This window comes from Mustela nivalis, assembly GCF_964662115.1.
Source record: "Mustela nivalis genome assembly, chromosome: 8".
NCBI lineage: Eukaryota > Metazoa > Chordata > Mammalia > Carnivora > Mustelidae > Mustela > Mustela nivalis.
In genome coordinates, this window is record NC_139027.1 from 122,641,226 (window position 1) to 122,666,970 (window position 25,745).

General features: G+C 47.4%; 1 protein-coding gene across 3 annotated transcripts in view; it reads right to left on the bottom strand.

The window, feature by feature from the left end:
• Positions 1-24,109, bottom strand: part of SLA2 (Src like adaptor 2) — a 30,712-nt gene extending 6,603 nt beyond the window's left edge. For 2 of the 3 annotated variants that reach the window (XM_082746284.1, XM_082746286.1), the window contains exons 1-5: positions 23,766-24,109; positions 20,793-20,926; positions 15,372-15,471; positions 14,913-14,999; positions 13,050-13,153 (exon numbers count right to left, since the gene is read on the bottom strand). In XM_082746284.1, the coding sequence (XP_082602410.1) occupies positions 13,050-13,153; positions 14,913-14,999; positions 15,372-15,471; positions 20,793-20,883 (382 nt within the window). In that variant the 5' untranslated portion in view covers positions 20,884-20,926; positions 23,766-24,109. Of the gene's footprint in view, positions 1-13,049; positions 13,154-14,912; positions 15,000-15,371; positions 15,472-20,792; positions 20,927-23,761 lie in introns of all 3 variants that reach the window. The other variant, XM_082746285.1, reaches the window with a different exon arrangement.
• Between the last annotated feature and the right edge of the window lie 1,636 nt (positions 24,110-25,745).

Genomic DNA, 25,745 nt, shown 5'->3' on the forward strand with positions numbered 1-25,745 from the left:
TTTTTTTTTTTTAAAGATTTTATTTATTTGACAGAGACACAGCTAGAGAGGGAATACAAGCAGGAGGAGTGGGAGAGGGAAAAGCAGGCTTCCCGCCAAGCAGGGCACCCCATGTGGGGCTCAATGCCAGGACCCTGGGAACATGTCCTGAGCTGAAGGCAGATGCTTAATGACTGAGCCACCCAGGCGCCCCAAGTGTCTGACTCTTGATTTCTTTCAGCACAGGTCATGATCTCAGGGTTGTAAGATACAACCCCGCATCAGGCTCAGCGCCTAGCAGAGTCCACTTCTCTACCTCTCCCTTTGCCCCTCCCTGTGCACTGCCTCTCTCTCTCTCTAATAAATAAATAAATCTTTTAAAGAAAAAAGTTATGGAGGCACCTGGATGTCTCAGTCAGTTGAGTGCCTTCAGTTCAGGTCATGATCACGGAGTTCTGGGATCAAGCCCCAAATTGGGCTCCCTGCTTGGCAGTGAATCTGCTTCTTCCTCTCCCTCTGCCCCTGCTCCTTCTCTCCCTCAAATAAATGAAATCTTAAAAGAAATAGTTATATTATTTGACCACAACAGAATTAATAAATTAATAGCAAAATATCTGGAAAATCCCCAAATATGTAGGAATAACCCAGAAATCGAAGAAGAAATCACAAGAAAAATTAGGAAATATATTTGACTTTAAAAAAAAAAAAGATTTTATTTATTTATTTGACAGATCACAAGTAGGCAGAGAGAGAGAGAGGAGGAAGCAGGCTCCCTGTTCAGCAGAGAGCCCGATGCGGGGCTTGATCCCAAGACCCCCGGACCATGACCTGAGCCGAAGGCAGAGGCCTTAACCCACTGAGCCACCCAGGTGCCCCTTGACTTTTTTTTTTTTTTTTTTTTTAAGTAAACTCTACACCCAGCATGAGGCTTGAATTCAGTACTCTGAGATCAAGAGCCACATGCTCTACCAACTGAGCCAGCCAGGCACACTTTTAAAAAAAGATTTATTTGGTTTAGGGGCACACTTTTTAAAAAAGATTTATTTGTTTTAGTAGTTTAGTGTCTGCCTTTGGCTTAGGCCATGTTCCCAGGGTCCTGGGGTTGAGCCCCACATCAGGCTCCCTGCTCAGCAGGAAGCCTGCTTTCTCCCTCTCCCACTCCTTCTGCTTGTGTTCCCTCCCTCATGGTGTCTCTGTCAAATAAATAAACAAAATCTTAAAAAAAAAAAAAAAAAGATTTATTTATTTTAGAGAGGGAGGCAGGAGGGCAGAGGGAGAGAAAGAAATAATCTCAAGCAAACTCCCTGACGAGCATGAAGCACAATGTGGGACTTGATCTCATGACCCTGACATCATGACCTGAGCTGAAACCAAGGGTCAAATGGTCAACCAACAGCCACCTAGGCATCCCTGGGCATCCCTTTTTATTAACAGTCATTTTTAAAGAAATATATATATTTTCAGGGGCACCTGGATGGCTCAGTCATTAAGTGTCGGCCTTTGGCTGCTCAGGTTGTGATCCCAGGGTCCTGGGATCGAGCCCCACATTGGGTTCCTTGCTCGGCAGGAAGCCTGCTTCTCCCTCTCCCACTAACCCCTGCTTGTGTTCCCCTTCTTGCTGTCTCTCTCTGTCAAATAAATAAGTGAAATCTTAAATAAATAAATAAATATTTTAAAAAGTTTATGTAAAATTGTGTTTTTGTCTTCTTTAAATTTTTTTTAAAGATTTTATTTACTTGAGAAAGAGAGCACGAGTGGGGGAGGAGGGGCAGAGGGAGAGGGAGAAGCAGACTCCCTGCTGAGCAGGGAGCCCAGTGTGGGACTTGATCCCAGGACCCTGGGATCATGACTTGAGCCAAAGGCAGACACTTAACCAACAGAGTTACCCCGAAACCCCTCATTAAATGTTTGATAGAACTAACTAGCAAAGCAATCTGGACCCAGGGTCTTCTTTGCAGGAAGTTTGAAAATTATGAATTCTATTTAGGTAATAGATATAGGGCTATTCAAATTTATATTTTTTATATCAGTTTTGGTGATTTCTGTCTTTTAAGGTATTTGTCTATTTCATCCAAGTTGTAGAATTTACTGGAATAAAGTTGCTCATAATATGCCCTTATTATTCATTTAATGTGTGTAGGATCTGTAGTGATGTCCCTCTTCATTCCTGATATTGGTAATATATTGTTTTTTCTTAATTAGTTTTGTTTAGTCACCCAGGCATCCCAAGATTTATCATTTTTTTAAAGTAATCTCTGTGCCCAAGACGGGGCTCGAATTCATGACCCTGAGATCAAGAGTCACATGCTCTACAAACTGAGCCAGCCAAGCAGCCATGAGGTTTATCAATTTTATCAATCTTTTGGGATAACTGACTTTTCTCTATTTTTTTAAGATTTTATTTATTTATTTATTTATTTATTTGACAGAGATTGAAAGATCACAAGCAAGGAGAGAGGTAGGCAGAAGGAGAGAAAGAAGCAGACTTCCTGCAGAGCAGAGAGCCCAACGCAGGGCTCGATCCCAGGACTTAGATCATGACCCAAGACAAAGGCAGACACCCAACCAACTGAACCACCCAGGCGCCCCTATTTTTTTTTTTTCCATTTACTTTTGCTTTAATCTTTATTTCATCCCTTCCATCTAAATTTATTCTTCTCTTTCTAGCTTTTCTTTTTTAAGATTTTATTTATTTGTGACAGAGAGATGGTGAGAGAGGGAACACAAGCACAGGGGAGCTGGAGAGGGAGGAACAGGCTCCCCACTGAGCTGGGAGCCTAATACAGGGCTCGATCCCAGGCTGCTGGGATCGTGACCCAAGCCGGAGGCAGACACCTAAGGACTAAGCCACCCAGTTGGCCCTCTTTCTAGCTTCTTCTTCTTTTTTTAATTTAAAGATTTTATTTATTTATTTGACAGACAGAGATCACAAGTAGGCAGAGAAGCAGGCAGAGAGAGAGGAGGAAATAGGCTCCCTGCCGAGCAGAGAGCCCGATGCAAGGCTCCATCCCAGGACCCTGGGATCATGACCTGAGCGGAAGGCAGAGGCTTTAACCCACTGAGCCACCCAGACACCCCTCTTTCTAGCTTCTTAAGATAGATTCTTAAGATAGAAACTTTATCTTATAAAGTTTCTTTTATTCTTTCTTTCTTTTCTTGAAATGTAAGCATTTAAAGCTACAAATGGGGGCTCCTGGCTGGCTCAGTCAGTAGTCCAATCGTGAGTTCAAACTCCACATTGGTCATAGAGATTACTTTAAAAGAATAATTAAGTAAAGCTACAAATGTAACTTTATTGATTTAGCTGAGCTCACACATTTTTGTATTTTCATTGTTTAACTAAAAATATTTTCTAAAGGGAATACTGGGGCCCCTTAGACATTCTTTAACACTGGGACATACTCAGTAGGGAGTCTGCTTCTCCCTCTCCCTTGGCCACTCTCCCTGCTTATGCTCTCTCACTCTCTCTCTGTCAAATAAATAAAATATATTTTTTAAGATTTTATTTATTTATTTGACAGAGAGAGTACAAACAGGAGGAGCAACAAGAAGAGGGAGAGGCAAGCTCCCCACTGAGCAGGGCACTGGACGCAGGGCTCGATCCCAGAACCCTGGGACCATGACCCAAGCAGAAGGCAGATGCTTAATGGACTGAGCCACCCAGGTGCCCCCAAATAAATAAAATCTTAAAAAGAAAAAAGGAACATCAAAAAAGGGGGGCACCTGGGTGGCTCAGTGGGTTGAGCCTCTGCCTTCGGCTCGGGTCATGATCTCAGGGTCCTGGGATGAAGCCCTGCATCAGGCTCTTTGCTCGGCGGGGAGCCTGCTTCCCTTCCTCTCTCTCTGCCTGCCTCTCTGCCTACTTGTGATCTCTGTCTGTCAAATAAATAAATAAAATCTTAAAAGAAAAAAAAAGGAACATTCACTATATAAATAGAATAAAGGAGGAAAAACCATGATCACCTGAAGAAATGTAGAAAAATCATTTGACAAAATTCAACACTCATCCTGATAAAAAAAACAACCACAAAACTACAAATAGAAGGTGGAATAGTTTCCTATTGCTGCTATAACAAATTACAACAAATTCAGTGTCTCAAAATAACATGAATCTATTATCTTATCATTCTGGAGATCATAAAACTGAAATGGATTTCACTGAACTAAAATCAAGGTGTCAGCAAGCTTGTGTTTCTTCTGTGAGCCCTTGAGGATAATCCATTTTTTGCTTTTCCAATTCCTAGAAGCCACCTACATCCCTTAGCTCATGGCCCTTTCTCCATCTTTAAAGCCAACAGCATAACGTTCATCTCAATCTCTTTCGAACTCTGATCTTCCTGCCTCTCTCTTATAAAGACCCTTGGGATTTCATTGGGCTCATCCAAATAATTCGTGACAATCCCCCCATCTCAGCATCCTCAACTTAGTCACATCTACAAACTCCCTTTTGCAATGAAAGGTAATATATTCACCAGTTCCAGAGATTAGGACCAAGACATCTTGGGGTTGGGGGCATATTATTCTGCCTACCACAGAAGACTACTTTCAACCTGACATAGAGTATCTGTGAAGCATCTATAGTTAATATCTAATATAGTTAATAATATCATACTCAATAAGAAAGACTGAATTTTTCCTCCCAACGTTGGGAACAAAGAACAAGAACATTCTAACCACTTTATTCATTGTACTAGAGGTCCTAGTACAATAAGGCAAGAAAAGAGATTAAAGGCATATAGGTTGGAAAATAAGCAAATTGTATTTACAGATAATGTGATTACATATATAGAAAGTCCTAGGTAATCTCTAAAAACCTACTAGGATTAATAAGTAAATTTAGCAAGGCTACAGTATATAAAATCAATATACATTGGGAAGTTTGGAGTAGGATTCATGCTTCCTTTTCCTTGTTCTCTCCCTGACTCTGACGGCTCCTTGACTTTTGTACCTTTAAGAAGAATCTCTACTTGGACCTCGGTAGCTCTGACAGTAGTAAAGTATATGAGTTTTGATCTCAGGGTTGTGAGTTTGACCCCCACCTTAGGTAGGTGTAGAGATTACTTAAAATATTAATTCAAAAAAAAAGTCTTGGGGAGCCTGGGTGGCTCAGTGGGTTAAGCCTCTGCCTTCAGCTTAGGTCATGATCCTAGGGTCCTGGGATCGAGCCCTGCATCTGGCTCTCTGCTCAGCGGGGAGCCTGCTTCCTCCTTTCTCTGCCTGCCTCTCTGCCTACTTGTGATCTCTCCCCCTCTGTCAAATAAATAAAATCTTCAAAAAAAAAAGTTTCTTCTGGAGCTGAGCTGTGGCTCTGAAATAGCTCTGTGGTTGGGAAAGAGCTAATTTATCTGAAAATAAGCCCTGAAGGCCAAGCAAGCCAGCTGAACTAAGTGACTAAGTCCCCATATCCCCTGCGTGGTTCTACAGCCACCCCATGCTGCTCACTGTCTCCACAGTTGCTAAAACTGGGAAGGGCACCACACTGAGTAGCTAGCTGGTATGCTCAGGGATAACAAGCTCCATGAACCCCATGTGGGGTTGACAACCCCACTGTGGAGACAGGTCACCTACCAATGCCATCTGTGACCAGCCTTGGGCTGGTATCCTGAGTTCCTTCTCACTGCTCCATCCAGTCCCAAATACCTCCGCTCTCTCCCAGTGCCAGGACATCTCCACTTTAACTCAGACTCCCTGGGTTCAAATCCCACACACAACCACATGCTAGAACACCCCTGTTGCCCCATGCTTACTAGCTGTGTCTCCAGGCACATTATTTGACTTCTTGGATCTGTTTCTTCACTTGTAAAGGGAGATAACAATTCTCACCATGTCACCAGATCAGCACAAGGATTCAAGTGGTGAAGCAAGGGAAATATTTTAGGAACGTCTGGCATGCAGCAAACACCCAATAAACTGTATCAGGCCTATGGTCCTTTGCTCACACTGTTCCTTTCGTAGGGAAGACCCTTCCATCTGAGTAACCACCAGTCTTCCCTTCACAACTCAGTTCTGCTCAACCTCCTTCTAGAAGACCTTCCCTGCAGGAGAGAAGGTCCAGCTCTTACTTGCCCAGGCAGCAGTGCTTCTGTGGCACCAAGAGTCCTGCTCTGCCATCACCTGTCCCTCAGCCCTATCTCTCACCCCAGAACACACACAACCAACCGTGAGCCTCCTGAAGGATGGTTCTGATGTATCCTTCTTCCATCTGCCCATCTCAGAAAACAGCAGTGCTGTGCATCTATTACTAAGCTCTCATCCTCACAGTGAGTCAGGCTCACTGCTTCCCTTCTCTCCCACCTCACATACCGCCCGACAGCAAACCCTACTGGCTATATTCAGAATATATCCAGAACCCGACCACGCTCACTCGACAGAACCTGCAACAATGTCCCAAGTGGCTTCCGGTTTCCTCCTCATCACCCCAACCCCAAATCCTCTCTTTGAAGCAGTGGAGGGATCAGTTCATGTCACTCCCCTGCTGAGAACCAAAGTCCCCAGCCCAACCTGACTCCCAGCGACCTCGATTGCTGACTCCCAGCACACCTGTCGCTGCTGAGGATGCATCTATTGCAGGCCTTTGTACACTTGCACATGTCCCGTGACCCTGCCCCTCTTAGGCAGCTTTCTTGTTTCCATGTGGCACTTACCATGATCAGACACGTCCTTATTTATGTGTTCGCTGTCCATTTTGCCAACTGGTTTGTGGACAAGGATTTTGCTTTTTATATCGTTGAATCCCCACTGCTTACAACAATAGTAGGCACAGAGTCACCACACAAGAGCCATTTGTTGAATGAATGAATGAATGAGTGAATGAGTGAGTGAATCTCTGGGATAAATGCCGGACAGAGCCGTGGTTACAAGCAGTTTGGGGGAATGTTTTACTATTTGCACGCCTCTCCCGTCTGTGAACATGTGGTATTGGGGAAAGTCTTCCCCAGATCTTCATCCTCTCCCCTCCCCCATTGTATTTTCATGCACTCATTCACTCATTCATTATTCAGTATACATCCCTTGAGCACTGGCTACACGCCCTGCACAAGGCCTGACAGACATAATTAGATCTTTGTACTCTGGGAAGGAAGTGCGGTCCTGCCCTTACTTCCCACACTGGAATTTTCCTTTATGGTCCCCATTTCAAATATTTAGCTCTTGTGCTCTTAAACCACATACCCCAGTTTTTTTGTTTTTGTTTTTTCTTTTAAGAACTAAGTTTACAGTAGTTACAAAAGTGGTCTGAGAGCAAAGGGTGGCAAATAGCCTGGGGAAATACATCGAAATGGGTCATGAAGGGTGAGTGTGAGTTCAAGTGGAAGAATGGAGGATAGGTCTTTCCAAGATTGAGGGAGGAGTGTGTGCAAGGAAGCAGCAGTGGAAAGAAGAAGGTTTATTCACAGAACGTTCTGGTGGGCAGTGAGCCAGAAGAGAGGCTCCGGGAAGGAATGGTAGGAGCTGTGGCTGGGTACAGGGGTTGGAGGGAGACACACTGGGGAAAAGGCATAGAAGGTACAATGTCCTGGATTCCAGAAAGTTCCAGTTCCATAGCCTATGTCACATCTTGGCCTGCAGGGACCTCTGGGGCCAGGCACCATGTTTCCCCTGCTGTTCTAATGATGATACCAGGAGGTGGGGTGGGGTCCACAGTGGTATGAAGGACTGATTGGAAGCTGTGTGTGGGAGATGGGCCTAGAGGACCCTCCTGACCTTTCTCTGCTAAGGCCTCTGAGAAGTTGATAGCCTTGGACCTTCCACCGTCTGCAGCCTGAGGACAAGAGCCATGACTTAACAGGCCTGACTCAGAAGAAATGTTCAACAAGTGCTTCCAAGATGACATAATGGACAGAAGTGGCTCAGTGGGTTAAGCCTCTGTTCTGTAGGAGAAGGAAGCATGGCTTGATCATCAGTCTTTCTTAAAGCACCCACCAAAGAACAGAGACGCAGTAGGATAGCAGGGAGGTGAGGGGTAATGCTATGGGGACTTGGCCTTGCTGCTGACCTTTGGAGCAATCCTATGATCTCCACAAAGTCGTCAGTGTCCCTTCACAGACCAAGGTTTGGGGCCTGATACAGGCTCTGCCATGACTTCCCCCAGGCTTAGGACATAAATAGATATGCCAGAGGGACCCTAGGGAAGATAGAGAGGTCTTCCCCTCCCTGGCAACTCTGAGTAGGCTTCTTGGGAGCTCACAGGCCCCAGGCCTTCCTCCTCAGTCTACACACAGACTCAAATTCCCCAGCAGAATTCCCTTCCCAGAGGTATATTTGGACATTGGTGAAAAGAAAAGGTGATTCTGAATGCATTCACTCAATCACTAATTAATTAGTATTACATACAACAAGATGCATTATGTAACTGTAAAAAAAAAAAAATGTCTCTTACTACTTAATTCTGGTTTCCCTAGAATGGAACTGTGTTTTCAAACATAAAAGAACATAAGAACCATCCAGAGACCTTGTGAAGGAAGCAGATTTCTGACCTCTGAGCCCAATCCCTTTTGAAAGGGACCCAAGAGTCTTTCCCGGACAATTCTGAGTCTGAGAACTAGTTTGAGAACTAGCGTTCTATGACGTTCCCCAGGTCCCATAGAGCTGCAGTGCCAAACATTTTTTTTTTTTTCTTTTTTAATGTAGGTTCCACAACCAGCATGGAGTCCAACACTAGGCTTGAACTCATGACCCTGAGATCAAGACCTGAGCTGAGATCAAGAGTCAGATGCTTAACAAACTAAGCCACCCAGGCGCCACCAAACTTTTTTGGGCTACAAACCACAGTATGAAATTTTACACTGCGACCTAGGACACACTTAAAATTACCTAAGTCAGGTAATTTTACTGACTGATTTACTTTACTTTACTGGCTGATTCAGTCAGTTAAGTGCCCCACTCTTGATTTTGGTTCAGGTCATGATCTCAGCGTCCTGGATCAAGACCTGTGTTGGGCTCTGTGCTGAGTGGGAAGTCTGAGGATTCTCTCTCTCGCTCTGCCCCTCCCCACTCTTGTACGCACTCTCGCTAGATCTCTAAAATAAATAAATAATCTTTAAAAAGATTTAGGGGCACCTGGGTGGCTCAGTCAGTTAAGCATCTGACTCTTGGTTTCTGTTCAGGTCATGATCTCAGGGTTGTGAGATTGAACCGCTTGTTGTGCTTTGCTTGAGGTTCTTTCCCTCCCCCTCTGCACCTCTCCCTGCTCATGCTCTTTCTCTAAAATACACAAAATCTTAAAAACAAAACAAAAACAAAAACCTCATTGTTAAAATAAATACAATCTTTTAAAAATTACCTAAAATAAAAATAGGATGAAACAATATTCTTCCCAACCCCAGTGATGCACCTGGAATGTTCTGCACTTCAAACGCTCCCTGGTCCAGATCCACCAAATGAAGGGGTCGCAACCCAGGCTGCATATCAGAATCACCAAGGGAACTTTTATATCTTCTAGGGCCAAGCTTACAGCCCTGACCAATTAAATCGGAAACTCAGGGATGCCTGGGTGGCTCAGTCAGTTAAGCATCTGACTCTTTTTTTTTTTCCCAAAGATTTTATTTTTTCATTTGACAGAAAGAGTACAAGCAGGGGAAGAGGCAGGAAGAGGGAAAAGCAGACTCCCTGCTGAACAAGGAGCATGATGCGGGACTGTATCCCAGGACCCTGGGACCATGACCTGAACCAAAGGCAGATGCCCAACCAAATAAGCCACCCACGTGGCCCAAGCATCTGACTCTTGGTCTTGGCTCAGGTCTTGATCTTGATCTGGGTTGTGGATTAGAGCCCCAGAAACTCTGGGATTTGGGTGCAGGCATTAGTAATTTATAAAGCTCCCCAGATGATTCCAACTTGAAGCCAAGGTCTAGATGGGCACTTTTTTTTTTTAAGTAATCTCTGCCCAACATGGTGCTCAAACTCACAACCACGAAATCAGGAATCATATGCTCTACCAACTGAGCCAGCCTGGTGCCCCCAGATCAGTGGTTCTTTTTCTTTAATTATATTATTCTTTTAATTTATTTATTTGAGAGAAAGAGGGAGCAGGGGGAGGAGCAGGGGGGAGGGGGAGAGAGAGACTCTCAAGCTGACTCTGCGCTGAGCACAGAGCTGGACATTGAGTCAATCGCACCACCCTGAGATCATGACCTGAGCCAAAACCGAGAGTCAGACACTTAACTGACAGCCATCCGGATGCCCCCAGATCAGTGGTTCTTAAAGTGTGGTCCCCACGGCAGCAGCAGAATAACCTGCAAACTTGTTTGAAATGTAAATTCTCAGGCCCTGCCCAAGACCCACCAAATAAGAAATCTGGGTGTGTGGCTAGTTCTTTGTTTTAAGCCCTCTGGGTGATTCTGATGGCCACCTGGATTTGAGACCCACTGCTCTATAACCACTGAACTAAACTGATGCAGGTTTTAACGTGCAGCTTGACAAATACTGTCCTAAAAGAAGACTCAGATGAGAGATTAGAAATTAGTACTGGGGAAACTATTTCCTTTCCTGTAGAACTGACAAATCTCTTCCTTTTGTGATAATGAGAACTGCATTCTGATCTACCCCCTTTTGGGGTTGGCTATGGGGAAGCTAAGAGTCAAATCTAATCTTTTTATTTTTCATTTTTTTATTTTTTTATTTTTTAAAGATTTTATTTATTTATTTGACAGACAGAGATCACAAGTAGGCAGAGAGGCAGGCAGAGAGAGAGGAGGAAGCAGGCTCCCCGCTGAGCAGAGAGCCCGACCCGGGGCTCGATTCCAGGACCCTGGGATCACGACCCGAGCCGAAGGCAGAGGCCCAACCCACTGAGCCACCCAGGTGCCCCGAGTCATATCTAATCTTTTTTTTTTTTTTTAAAGATTTTATTTATTTATCAGAGATAGAGAGGGGGAGAGAGCGAGCACAGGCAGACAGAATGGCAGGCAGAGGCAGAGGGAGAAGCAGGCTCCCTGCTGAGCAAGGAGCCCGATGTGGGACTCGATCCCAGGACGCTGGGATCATGACCTGAGCCGAAGGCAGCTGCTTAACCAACTGAGCCACCCAGGCGTCCCTCAAATCTAATCTTAATCCCAGCAATCTTGTGTATATTTATGGATCTTTAATATTTTTTTTAAAGATTTTACTTATTTGTGGGGTACTGTGTGGCTCAGTCATTAAGCACCTGCCTTTGTCTCAGGTCATGATCCCAGGGTCCTGGGATCAAGCCCTGCATCGGGCTCCCTGCACGGTAGAGAGCCTGCTTCTCCCTCTCCCCCTCCTCCTGCTTATGTTCTCTCTCTTGCTGTGTCTCTGTCAAATAAATACATAAAATCTTTAAAAAAATAAAGAAGCAGGGCGCCTGGGTGGCTAAGTGGGTTAGGCCTCTGCCTTCAGCTCAGGTCATGATCTCAGGGTCCTGGGATTGAGCCCTGCATCGGGCTCCCTGCTCAGCGGGGAGCCTGCTTCCCTCTCTCTCTCTGCCTGCCTCCCTGCCTACTTGTGATCTCTGTCTGTCAAATAAATAAATAAAATCTTTTTTAAAAATTTTTTTTAAAAGTTACCTTTAAAAAAAATAAATTAAAAAAAATAAAAAAGCTTTTACTTATTTCTTTGAGAGAGAGAGTGCACTTGCATGTGTGTGAGTACAAGCAGGTGGAGGGGCAGAGGAAGAGGGAGAAACAGACTCACAGCTGATCAGGGAGCCCAATGCTGGGCTTTGGGATCATGACCTGAGCTGAAGGCAGACGCTTAACCGACTGAGCCAACCATGTGCCCCGTTTATGGATCTTTAAAGATGGTTGTCTGCTTCCTCCTTTATTTCCCAGCCAGTTCCTCTTGTACATGTGCCTTCTTAAGAAGGGGCAGTAAGTGCTGGTCACTATGTGGTTGTGGCTGAACCAGACCAAAGAAGCGGGGGTATGGGGCAGTTGAGCAGAGAGCACTTCCTGTGGCTTCTCAAGCTCCCTGGGGCCTGGTTCGCAGCACCCCTGCCCCAGTCAGCTCCACTGCTGCGGTTTCCTGTTTATAGCCTGCACTAAGGCCAGCCCCAGCCCCAGCCCGCCTTTGGGTGTAGGGGGGATGGTAATGCTGTCTGTAAAGTAGCAGGAGAGGGGAGAGGTCAACCCAGTGAGCTTCTGAAAGAAGAGGAGGAGAGGCAAAGATGTGCTAGAGGGGGCCCCAGGAAGGAGACTGAGAGCAAAGGACCCTGACAACCCACCATGGTTGGTTCAATTAGGGCAAGCACAGAAGACCTGTCCTCATTCCTGAGTATTGCCCCACTAGTCTACCACTGAGTTTGCAATTCCACCATTATTGTGATACGTGGGCCTTTCTTGGATATCTGAAGTGAGGAGGACCCCAGCTGGGTTTGAATCCCAGCTTCATTGCTGTATTTACCCCGGCAAATCATTTCTCCTCCCTAAGCCTCAGGTTCCTCATCTGTAAAATGCGGACAGTGGAACTACAATCCTCACAGGGTTGTTTGAAGACACTTAAAGGGTCCATCATAAAAATCAGCATCACCACTTGTGTAACATCCTTCTCTGCCCCACCATAAGGGTCTCAGGGCAGCAGCTCGGAGGGAGACAGGGGCATCAGAGACAGACTCTATTAGCTTTGTGTTTTGTTTGTGGAAGTCCTGTACCCGAAATGGGAGAAGGCACATAGGAATGTGCAATGTGACATGTCCCCACCCCTCTTCAGGCCTTTGTTTCCCCATCCTCCCCATCTATACAGCAGAAAGATCAAGAGCTGACTTTTGAGTTTTCTGGCTGGCGACCCAGGGAGGGCACAGAGACCTCATGAACTTGACAATTTTTTGCCAAGTTGTGTCTTGGGGAGGGAGGAATCATTGCTGGTCAGGGCAGGGAAATCCTGTGACCATATTCTATTATAAGAACCAGTTACTAAAGTGTAGGCTAAGCCTGGATCCCCACAGTGGACCATTCACACCTACTTTTAGAAATGGGATTTCATGGCAGCAACATAGTGGTCAATGAAACTGCCTGACTCCAAGTCCCGGTACTCCAGCCCTTCACATTTGACCTCCTGCCTATACCACCAAGCTATCTCTTGGTTTTCAAGGACAAGCCAGGGCTGGGCTTACCCACCTCTCCTGGTCTGGCTCTCCCGGATGAGAAAGGCACCTCCAGAGTTTCCAGGCAGCAACAGCAGTTCTTCAGCTTTCTCCCGGCTCAGACCCTCATACAGCCACCTGCAGGAGGGACAGAGAGAGGTCAGCTTGTGCGTGGGTGGGCCAAGACTACTCAAACCCCTCCTCCCTCTCTGGTCCTTAGAATTCCACTTGTACTTTGGTCTCTAAGGGCCCCCCAGCTTTGTGTTGGTCCCGGCTCCAGAGGCTGCAGAGGACAACCTCATGGGGTCAGCCCCGGCCTTTTCTGCCTGGAGACCTCATTCCCAAGTAGCGAGGAGGGTGGGAGAAGGGGGGATGATCACAGACTCCTAGCACTGCCCAGCTAGTACCCCTATGCTAGCCAACTCTCCTTTCCAAGAATTGCCTATGTGTATGTGTTTAATTTTAGTAAATATTTTCTTTGAACATTTTAAAATTTAACTTTGCAGCCAGAAGGCATGAGGGTGAACATGTATTCATTCATTACCAGTGAAATGTAACTCCCACTGGAGCTTATTTGTGGGTAGAAATGTTGGAACTAGAATGCTCAAGACAATCTAAAGTCTTGGAAAAAATCATGCAACATATCGATCACCATATGTGCCTCCCAAAGCACAGACCTTCGTGACCTACTCCTTGGGGCTTCTTTTCTTGCTGGATTGTTGAGTCCTCTGGCCCCCTATTTTCTTTTGTCCTTTCACTTAATCCCTCACCTATATGTCCATGAAGGACTTGACTGCAATGGAAAGTTCAGGGTGGTTTTGCAGGAATTTTTTGCTTACTAGTCCAACAGCCTTCTAATGTCCCCAGAGTAAAGTCCTGTAGTCTCCAGGAAAACCTACAGAAGCCAGCTCTATGGAAATGGCTGTCTCCCTGTCATCCTGTGAAATTCCACAGTCAAAGCTAGAGTCAGGGTTGAGTTCATTCTAAGGAGATAAACCAGAGAAGCTGTGACCCTCTTGGTGCCAGCAGCAAACTTAGCCTAGTTTTATAGTAAATAAAACAAGTCATTCATAGGACTTGTAAACACGGAGGAAGCAGACGGAGTGGCAAGGGAAGGGGACTTTTGGAGGTGACCAGTGTCTCCTTGGATGCAACTTTAGTGCTGCACTGAGGATGCAAAAGCTCTGACCAGTGGGGCCAGGCAAGCAGGAAACACACGGCCAATGACCTCCATGTGAGTGGATTCTGCAAGGTGTCCACATGTCTTGGGAGCCCTGTGCTAATTTCATCAGAGCCAGACATTCAGCAAGCCTCAGAAAAGGAAGATCATCCAGTGCTGGAGTAGTACTTTCTCTCAGAACAGAAGAGCGGCCATCACAGCACATACAGAGTACCTGCCTGACTCCGTGTTATGCAGGTTGTTCCCACTGAAAGACAGTTCCCTTCCTTTCTCTCTCATGACATAGAATTTGCTCTGAAGTTGGTTTCTTTTGTCACTCACTGGTGGCGAGCGATGGCATCCCCCATGTCCTGCCTACGGTGAGGCCCCTCTTAGAAAGGCAGACTTGCCAAGATGCGAGGCCCCACCCCTTCATTTTCTTGCCTCAGGACATTTAGGACACATATGCAGAAGCTCCCTTTCAGCACTCTCCCCCAGTGAACTCCCAGCCACCCTCCAAAGCCCAGAGGACGTCTCTATGGGGCCTTCCTGAGCCCCCTCCTCTGGGGTCCTGAGTCTTGCAGGCTCTTCTTGAGTTCGCTCTTCTTGAGGGCAGGGCCTGGGCCTGATTCTCCCATCCCCAGTTTGGCTCAGTGCAGGACTGGCCATAAAGGACCACACTTGTGGGAAGAGAAAGTAGGAAGTTCTGCTAAGGCAGGGCGTGGGGTGTGAACTCACCCGTGGGAGATTTTGGCCACGTGACTGTTGGGAATGCTGTATTCTGTGCCTGAAGCGTCTGATACCACTGTCCACCAGTCTCCATCTCTGGAGAGAGAAAAGAGAGGGGAACTGCTCATTTAGGATTCCTGAGGACCTGCCAGGCTGGCTCCTGCAGCTGGCCGTCTGTCCCACCTATGTTTCCCATGTCTCCTTGCACAGGCCAGTGCTGCTACCTCCTGGGCAGGAAACAGCAGGATTCCGGGGCCCCCTGCAAGGCCCTGCCCACCACCCACAGCTACCCCCTACAGGTGTGTCAGGCTTCCTAGATCCCACCATTAGGGCCAAGTGTGAGCTCAGTGCCAAAGGCCATGCTCTTTTCTCCTGGAGGGAGGGGCCCCATCTCCCATGAGGGCATCTTCAGGTGCCAGGGGAAGGAAGCAGAGCGCCCCACCTTTCCCCGACTGGGACAGGACTTACTCAGAGATGATGGTCAGTGGATCCCCCAGGCTCAGTGGCAGCTCCGTGTGCTCGCCTACTGGGAAGGTGCCCAGGGCCACAGCTGTGGCCCTGCTTCTCTCTGGATGGAGGGACAGAGGTGGTCATTCTCTTGGCCAGTCCCCTCTCCATGTGAAGTCTACTGGAGTCTGGGCTTTCCATCATCAACCAACCCAACCATGAACACCCTGGGGAGCATGTCTGCTGGGATTCCAGGAGGACTACCCTGGTATTTGAAGATTTTCCAGTGGCCTCTGAAGAGCCCTACAGATGCCCAGACATCTTTTGGGGTCACTCAGGGAAAGGGTTGGTGTGGCAAGAGGAGTGGGGCTCCTGGCTACAATTGCTTTTTATATGGAGATGTTCAAGAAGGCCTTGATAAAAGGATTCTGCTGCTCAGCAAACTTAAAAACTATAGCTCTAAGCAGGTATCAGCACAGATCTCGGAGATCAGTTTCTAGAAGGTGGTTTCTGGAAGTTCTAATGATGTGAGCACTGAATGGACTAACATTTAGGGCTGAGGTCCAGGGTAAGCATGGGAGGAAGAGGGCTGCTGGAAGGGCCAGTGAAATCACAGATGTGGACAGGCTTTGTAACTTTAGAGTGCCATGCATGTGGGTAGCATGTCTCTCCCATGGTGTTTGTCCAGAATGACCAGTGAAGGTCCGTGCTGCCCCAAGAAGAGGTGGGGTGCCAGGGGCCCGCTTTGCCAGGCCTGGCCCAGAGTAGACACCTAAGAGGTATGTGCAGCCCAGTCAAGTGTCCTGGCCTCATGCCTGCCATTCTCTACTGAGCAGCTGCTATGTCAGGGTCTGACTGGGTACATCACTCCAGCCCTCTCAAGCTCCTGAGGTAGTCCTCTCTGGTCACCACATCACACAGCAAGGCAACTGAGGTGGGACAGGGCACTGTGCCAGGAATGGCTCCTATGCCAGTCCCTATTCCTCTGCCCATGGGGCGCTGTTGGGGTGGGTGACCATTGTGGCTACTCATGGGCCCAGGTTGGGGGTACTTGGCAAGACAGTGGTAGCACCTCTCCGAAAAAGGCCTAGACTCCCTGGGATGCTGACATTCAGAGAGGGATTCACAGAGCTAGAGGATGCCAAGTTCCCCCCCTACACCACACCATCACGCCAGGACTGGTCCCAAGGACATGGCGGCCAAGAAGACAATTTTGAGATTGGATGGTAGGTGGCAAGCGGCTCCCTCCGCACAGGATGCTCATGCCCTCATCTACCTCAGGGATCAGCCCGCCTAGTCTGACTAGACGTCCTGATGCCTGTCCAGGCCTTCCCATCCTGGAAAACCCAGCCTCCACAGGCTGCTGAGATTCACTTCACCCACATCCCTCCCTCTCCTTCCTCTATCCCATTTCAGTAGGGGTCTCTGAAACAAAGGGAAAAGAGAGACACACTTGTCAGCACATCAATGCATCAAGCTATGAAAAACAGTCAAGGTCAACACGAAAAGTTTATCTGTTTATCTCATAGATGCTCCTGAAGGGGCCAAGGCCTCAGAGGGCTCTGTGATACCCTCTAGACAGATGCCTCAGGAGATAGGGGAAGGAGAACAGATGGACAGACAAGGACCGAGGGGATGGGGGGCATCAGTGGGGCAGACCTGGAGCTGGAACTGTGTGGTATAAGGGCCTGTACTCCAGGTGGACATGGGAAGAATGAGACTGTGATCCTGGAAAGGGACTGGTTCCTATGTGTTCTCCCAGACACATGTGCAGATCTATGTGGTGACTCTGGACTGGAACTCCTCAGAGCTGTGTGCTGCACAGGGCCATCCCACAGGGCCAGGACATGCCTGACGCCTGCATAACAATGCAAGCAAATCTTGTGGAGAGCCTCCTTCAACAATGGTGAAGCCAAGTGGCCTGGAAGGACCCAACCTCTTCTTCTCCTGGAAGCCCTGGCATTGAGCCCCATGTTGCCCCTGGGCTGCATATGCTGTCCCTGATGGACCCATCTGCCTGGCTGACTTGCCTTCATCTTTCACACCCTGGATGTGAAAGCCTTCCTTGGTGAAGCCTTCCTGATGAGTCTCTCAGCACACACTCTTAATCAGAGTCCCTTAAAATGCACTGTCACCAAAATTGAACACAATTGTAATCGATTATGGGTTTAGAGCCTGTCTTTGGGGCTTGACTGTCCCTGAAGGCAGGGACTGTGCCTATCTTGTCCATTACTATACCCCCTGGTCCTGGCACAAGGCCCAGTATGGGGGTAGAGACTTGGTAGATCCTAGATGGATGCAAGACTGATGGATGAATGATTCATGGGAGGGGCTGCCCCAGATCTGTGTTCCTGCTGGGCTCAGGGGTTGACATACCAAGAGAGAGGCCCTTCCCTCCCCCGTGGACCCTGTCAGAGAAGGAAACGCAGCTCCCCTCATGTCTCACTGGCAGGGAAAGCCCCCAGAGCACCTGCTGGGAGTCAGCCCCCTCAGCAGCCTGGCCATGACTCAGAGCAGCTTTGGGGCCATAGCCTATGCTAGATTCAGAGGAAATGAGGGGGAGGTCTGTGTGGTTTCCAGGTCTCTTCCTGTAGGGCCTGGTGGGCCCCAGGCTCCCTGCAGACTGAGAGACTAAAAGGAGGCACCTGCCTCCCCACCAGGAGAAGGACAGCACCTAGGGTGTTAATGTCTGTGGGAGGCTGGCATTAGAGAGAGGAATATCTTAGGGCAGGGCTGAGGAGGGGGAGGAGGCCCCAGCCATTACAGGGAAGTTTTCAGACTGGGGATAGTTTCTGCCCAAACACAGACATCCAGATATCTGGCTCTACAGTTTCCCGGTTCTGCTTAAGGGTATGTCCATGTCCTTCCTCCTAAAAGTGCTGCTTGGTTTAGAGTGGTTTGTAATCTGTGATGGTTAATTTTGTGTATCAACATGGCTAGCCCACAGTACCCAAATACTAGGTCTAACAGCAGCCTAGATGTCTAGATGTTGCTGTTAAGATGTTTTTAAGATGAGATAACAATTTAAGTCAGTGGACTTTTTTTTTTTTTTTTTAAAGATTTTATTTATTTATTTGACAGAGAGAAATCACAAGTAGATGGAGAGGCAGGCAGAGAGAGAGAGAGAGAGAGAAGGAAGCAGGCTCCCTGCCGAGCAGAGAGCCCGATGTGGGACTTGATCCCAGGACCCTGAGATCATGACCTGAGCCGAAAGCAGCGGCTTAACCCACTGAGCCACCCAGGCGCCCCAAGTCAGTGGACTTTGAATAAGGTAATTACCTCCCATAATGTGGATGGGTCTCATTCAGTCAGTGGAAGATCTTTTTTTTTTAATATAAAGATTTTATTTATTTATTTGATAAGTTAATAAAGACAGACAGAGATCACAAGCAGGCAGAGAGGCAGGCAGAGAGAGAGGAGGAAGCAGGCTCCCTGCTGAGCAGAGAGCCCCAGGACCTTGGGATCATGACCCTGAGCAAAGGCAGAGGCTTTAACCTACTGAGCCACCCAGGTGCCCCGTATTTCCACATCTTAAAATATGTTATCCTGTCAGTATAGCTGATTCTTTTCTTTTTTTTTTTTAAGATTTTATTTATTATTTGAGAGAGAGAGAGAGCGAGCACACAAGAGGGGGAGGGTCAGAGGGAAAAGCAGACTCCCCAATGAGTGGGGAACCCACTGTGGGGCTGGATCCTTGGGACTCAGAAACCATTACCTGAGTCAAATGCAGACATTTAACTGAGTAAGCCACCCAGGTGCCCCAGTATACCTGATTTTTTTTTTTTTTTAAGATTTTATTTATTTGACAGAGAGATCACAAGTAGGCAGAGAGGCAGGCAGAGAGAGAGAGAGAGAGGAGGGGAAGCTGGCTCCTTGCTGAGCAGAGAGCCTGATTTGGGGCTCGATCAGGACCCTGAGATCATGGCCTGAGCCAAAGGTAGAGGCTTCACCTACTGAGCCACCCAGGCACCCCAAGTCAGTGGAAGATCTTAAGAGAAAGAGAGTGAGGTCTGCCAAGGAAGAGGGAATTCCAGACTTGACCCTGGAATTCTGTAGCATTAACTTCCTTGGGCCTCTGGCCTGCCAGCCTGCCCAGCAGATTTTTGCCTTGCAAGCTCCCACAGTTGCATGAACCAATTTCTTAAAATAAATTCTATGTCTATACACACACACACACACACACACACACACACACCCATGTACACATACCCTACTGGTTCTCTTTCGCCGGAAAACCGTGAATACATCATCAAAACCCCAAATCAGGATGTGATTTGAGAAAGGATTTGTGGGTAATTTGGGGCAACAAGAAACAAACTGGGCCTATAGTTTCAATATCAAAATTATAGAATTTGGGGCGCCTGGGTGGCTCAGTGGGTTAAAGCCTCTGCCTTCGGCTCAGGTCATGATCTCAGGGTCCTGGGATTGAGCCCCACCACCAGGCTCTCTGCTCAGTGGGGAGCCTGCTTCCCCCTCTCTCTCTCTGCCTGCCTCTCTGCCTCCTTGTGATCTCTGTCTGTCAAATAAATAAATAAAATCTTTTAAAAAATTAAAGAATTTCTAGGATATTTTGATTGTCCAATTGTCTTAAAAACTGGCATTTTTAGTTAGGACTATCTTGAAAACCACAGTCATAGGCTCAGCATAGGCATTATAGATCCTGATTTTTTCCAACTACCATAGCTCTAATTTTGCTTCCAGTATTTCACAGGATAAGCAGGGACACTGTGGGGGTGCCTGGGTGGCTCAGTGGGTTAAGCCTTTGCCTTCGGTTCTGGTCATGATCTCAGGGTCCTGGGATCGAGCCCCACATCGGGCTCTCTGCTCAGCAGGGAGCCTGCTTCACTTCCCCTTCTCTCTCTGCCTACTTGTGATTTCTGTCAAATAAATTAAAAAAAAAAAAAAAAAGACACTGTATCCTATAGAACTTTCTGTGATGAAGGAAATGTTCTGTAACTGTGCTGTCCAATAGGTAGCCACTAGCCACATATGGCTACTGAGCACTTGAAATGCAACTGGTGTGACTGAGTAGCTACATATTTAACTTAATTTCATTTTAATGAATTTTACTTTGAATTTAAATGGCCACAGACAGCCAGAAGCTATTATAACAACGTACCTTTGGAGAGCTACGAACTAGGGTTGGTCTTGGAGTTGCCAGCTCAATTTCTCAATAAACTGACTGAGGAGGAGGGAAACCCTCCTGGTTAACACCCGTCACTCTCCCACATTTTCTAGTTTATCTGGTTGTTCAACATTCTGACTGCTGAAATGTAAGCTCCCCCAGAGCAGGGATCCTGCCTGCATGGTTCACAGGGAAGGTCCTGGTATACAGCAGGTGCTCATTGACACCGGAAGCCGTGCTGGAGTGGCAGGTCAGGAAGGCTCACAGAGGCAGCAATGTCTGGGGCCGAGCAGCCTTACTGTGTCTGGGAAGCCTACCTGCTTGCATGGGCACAGGGCCCGGTTCTTGAACAGAGGGACTCGAGCTGGGGCTTGGCAGGGTTTTCCCTCTGCTGGGTTGACCTCCCATCGTTCCTCAGCAGAACACTCGGAAGTACATGGCCAAGAGAAATCTGAAAGAGATGCTGCAATGGACACAGAGGCCCTGGTCCCCAGACACCCTCTCCCTCCCCAGCTCAGTCCTGCTGACAAGAGCAAATGATCCCCCTCCCAACAGGACCAGGCTCCAGCCCCTCCACCAGTCTCTGAAGAATTTCATCTCAGCAGCTGGACCCTGTTTCCTCTGGTGGGCCCACTTTTCCATACTCCAGCCATGCTCTGTTCTCTGTTTCTGGGCCTTTACCTGTATGGGGGCCCAGCCACTGGCTGGACTGCTCTTTCCCCTGGGAGCCTGTCTGGCTCCCACCCTTCTCTGGGAAGATTTCTCTGAATCCCCCAGCCATCATTCCTATGACCTACTCAGAACCATTTCCTGACCTGGGATAACATTGGCAGGGGACCATGAAAGGAACTGTGACTAAGGTTAGAGGTAGGCAAGGGGGAATCTGAGGCGACTTACAACAAGCTAAGGTGACACTGAGCACACAGTTATTGGTGTCAACAGGGCAAAGTAAGATGATTGGGAAGCTGTACGCCACAGGGATGACTTGCGAGTCTTTGGAGGGATTGGCTGTTGAGCCATTTCCCTGCTCTTTGCCTCCATTTCCTCGTCTGAAAAAAAAATGGGGATACCAATACCCAATATTTGGGTCCAAAAGATAAGGCCTGCAAGAAGCTTGGTCAGGGCACACTTTTTATTGCGCTCTGAATGTTGCTTCACCGGAGGCCACTCCTGGGAACTTTCCCCATTTTTCTTTTTCTCAGCAAGCTGTTGTATTCCTTCCCAAGTTTGGTTTTGTTTTTAGATTTTATTTTTAAGTAATGTCTACACCCGACATGGGGCTCAAACTCGTAACTCTGAGATCCAGAATCATATGCTCTACTGATTGAGCCAGCCAGGAACCCCCCTTCCCAAGTTTTAATTATTATTCATTTATTAGAGTGTTCACTTGTTTAATTTGCCGTTATTCCACAGCTCAGTGAGGACAAAGATCTCTTTTTGCTTTCCTATTTCCTCAACAATTCATAAGGTATCTGGCCCATAAAAGACATTCAACACACTAACTAAATGGACAGTGATTAGTAGCTCTTTGGACAGGTGTCTTAGAACAATTTTAATTTCCAGAGTAATGCTAATTTTTTCAAACATTTTATCAAAGTGTTTCAGGAAAGTGTTTCCATTCTTTTCATCCTTTCATTCTGGTCATCCTTTTCATGGAGACGGGGAATAGTTATCCTAGCTTGGTTCCCTGGAGGAGCTCACAGAATGGCAGTGACATAGCAGGCTCTGGCCTTGCCTTTGAACCCCTCACCATGCCTGGATAAAATTGGGGTTTTGTCATTATCATGGAGAGTTCTGTACTCATGGGGATGAAGTTCCTTAATAGAAAACAGGTCCATCTTTAGGAAATGGCTCCTGGTAGCCACTTCCTTCTCAGACTTTGGGATCCTGAAGCCTCAGTAGGATGAGATGGTATTGCTGCTTCCTGAGGAGGTCTCTAATGCCCTCCCTGCTAGGGTTCCCCTTTACATCAGGTTTTCAACATTCCTGCTGCTCCCCAGCCTTTCCTTTCCCCTTGGGTATCAGATACAAGCTCTATGCTGAACTGTGCAGACGTTGAGTCCAGAAAACCTCAGAGAGAGAGCTCTCCTGGGTAGTATGAGTGATTAATTCAAACCAACCAGGCTCCAGTTGTTACCTCCTCACACAAAGCATGTAGCCTCTGTCTCGTCTTTGAATCGGGGATATTACCAACTCCACTGATTTGTGGGGAGAAGTTGCGGAGCTGACATAGAGTGGGTGCTCAGTAATTGTTAGTTTCCTTTCCCCTCCTTCATTAAGACAAAATCACCACAATCACCAACTGCACTAAACCCAGAGACTTCTTCCTACAGCAGATGGAGCTGGGGGATGGACCCAAGAGAGGTAGGAGAACCACACTCATGCTGGAAACATCCCCTTCCCTGAGCTCTGCCAGCTCCCTTCACCTGGCCTGGTCAGGGCCAGGCAGCTTCCTGGAGGTGAAATAAAGACCACGGGGTACACGTGCCCAGGTGGTGGTGGTGGTCAAAACTTTAGAAATGATCTAATTATTAACTGCACAAACATTTGAACAATGTACTGTGTGCCAGGCACTTTCTTGGGGGCCTGGGCCAGTGGGTAGAAGGAAAGAGTAAAGGCCGCTGAGACCAGCAGCACACTGCCTGCTGTTGTTTTTTTATCTTTTCACTTAACCCTTTGAGAGGCTGGCAGCTTTGAAACCCATTCATATACAGTGATCAGGGCTCAGAGAGGGCACCCTCGTGCTCACTCTCCCACGACTGCTTAGTGCAGAGCTGGGTCTACAGATCCACGTCTTTTGTGTTTTTGTGCTTCTGAAGATATTTCTCAGTGGTGGGGGTAGGTGATGAATTTGGATTGAGCTAAAGGGAGACCTGTCTCTCTCAAGTGAGAAACATCACCCTTTGGCAAGGAACTGTAGACTCTATATCCAAAAACGTCTTCAGAGATTAGAATTCAGACTTCTTTCATTCACTGATGTTGGGAGGCTGTAGCCAAGAGACGGCCCCAAAATCATACAAGCACATTGGTGACTGAGATGGGACCAGAATGGGCATGAAGACAAGCTGGAGGGCATAATGTAATTCTCGGGGCGGCGGGGGGGGGGCAGTCAAAGGCGGAAGGAATACTGGAGCCTGGGTTCCTTCAGGGACCCTCAAAACTACCCCCCTTACATTGTCAACAGAACAACTTATTTTCCTGGAACTTTTCCCCCCAGTAGAAAGCCCACTCCCAGCCTAGCATTCTTCATAGTCCCGGGGCCATCAGAAAACAAAAGCAAACGTACTTACTTGATTTCCTGTCATCAAAGCTTGGGGCGGGGGCTCAGCTTAGATGCATGCTTTGGTTGGAGAGGTTAGGACGTTGGAGGGCCCTTTGGAACATCTGCCAAAGTCCTTAGTCCTATGACACTCAGAATCCTCTCAGCCTGGGAGACTCTTCAGGGAGATGCTTTTGGTAACCCTTTGGGTAGCTCTGCATCTGCTGTGGTCAGCAGTTTGTAGACCTGGGATGAGACAGGAGACTGGTGCTCCTTAGGGACCCCCCAACACTGGACAGCCCTCCCAAGCACAGCCAGGCCAGGAAAGAAGGCCCAGGGCTCTTTCAGCTTTGTCATAGCGTCCTCGGGGCTCCCAGCTCACACCTGCAGGCTCTGTGGTTCTCATAACCACCCATTTCCTCTGACGGCATCACAGACCATCAAGGAGCCACCTTCCCCAAGTTCCTGTTTCTAAAGGAGAAGCAGCTGCCTTGTCATGATCCCAGAGGGAGAGGTTTTTCTCTGGTTTTGTGGTTTGGTCCTGCCTGAGGAACACAGAACTGAGGTAAATGAGGAGTTTCCCATGCTTACCTGACCATTATAATCATCTGAAGTTCTTGTCGGTATCAGATTCCTGGGCTCCTCCTCCATCTTCTGAATCCAAGCCACCAGAGGAAAGCCGAGGAATCTGAATTTTATATACTCCAAGAGATGCCCTCAACTGGCTTTGGGGGAAGCACTGCCTTGGAGTGCTGTGTCCTAACCTTTAATGTATACAGGTATCCCTTGGGGATCTTGTTAAATAGCAGATTCTAGTTCAGTTGATCTAGGTGGGATTGAAGGCTCTGCATTGCTAACAACCCACAGGCAATAACCACATAGCTGGTCCATAAACCACACTTTGAGTAACAAGACCTGGGTAGTGGTTCTCCAAGTGTGGTCCCAGTCCTCAGCATCGTGTGAGAGTTTGTTAGACACAGGAATTCTTGAAACCCATCTCAGATCTACTAGATCAAAACCCCATAGGTGGGGCCAGCAATTGCTTTCCACAGCCCTCCAGGTGTTCTGATGTATAGCCTATATTTGAATGTCACTCAGCTAGGATAAATCAATTTCTGACAGAACTGCCTGTGATTGTGTTACTTTCAGTCATTAAAATTTAAATAAAATCCCCATCTGGTAAAATCTAACCACACATACTGCTACCTTTCCATTAGGGGCTTAGTATTCTTGGAGACATGATTTTTCTTTTCCTTAAAGATTTTATTTATTTATTTATTTATTTTAAAAGGATTTTATTTATTTATTTGCCAGACAAAGATCACAAGTAGTCAGAAAGAGGGGTGGGGGGAAAGTAGGCTCCCTGTTGAGCAGAGAGCCCGATGTGGGGCTTGATCCCAGGACTCTGGGATCATGACCAGAGCTGAAGGCAGAGGCTCTAACCAGCTGAGCCACGCAGGCGCCCTTAAAGATTTTAACTGAGAGTGAGTCAATGAGAGAGAGAGGAGAGCGCGCACAAGCAAAGGGAGGGGCAGAGGGAGAAGCAGATTCCCCTGCTGAGCAAGGAGCCTGACTCGGGGCTACATCCCAGGACTGTGGGATCATGACCTGAGCCTAAGGCAGACACTTAATAGACTGAGGTCCCCCAAGACATGTTTTTTTTTTTTTTTTAATTTTAATTTTTTTAAAATTTTATTTATTTATTTGACAGAAATCACAAGTAGGCAGAGAGGCAGGCAGAGAGAGAAGGGGAAACAGGCTCCCTACTGAGCAGAGAGCCCAATAAGGGGCTTGATCCCAGGACCCTGAGATCACGACCCCAGCTGAAGGCAGAGGCTGAAGGAGCAGGAGGCTGGCTGAGGACAAAGCAAAGGCTGGCGCCTTGCACCACCCCCCTTCACCCGCTCCCCTCCATATGTGTAGCATTCCTCAGGCACCCCTGACTGCCATAAAACCATAAATAGTTAACTTGCAGAGATCACAGTCCTGCAAGGTATGAGTCTCCCTTGGT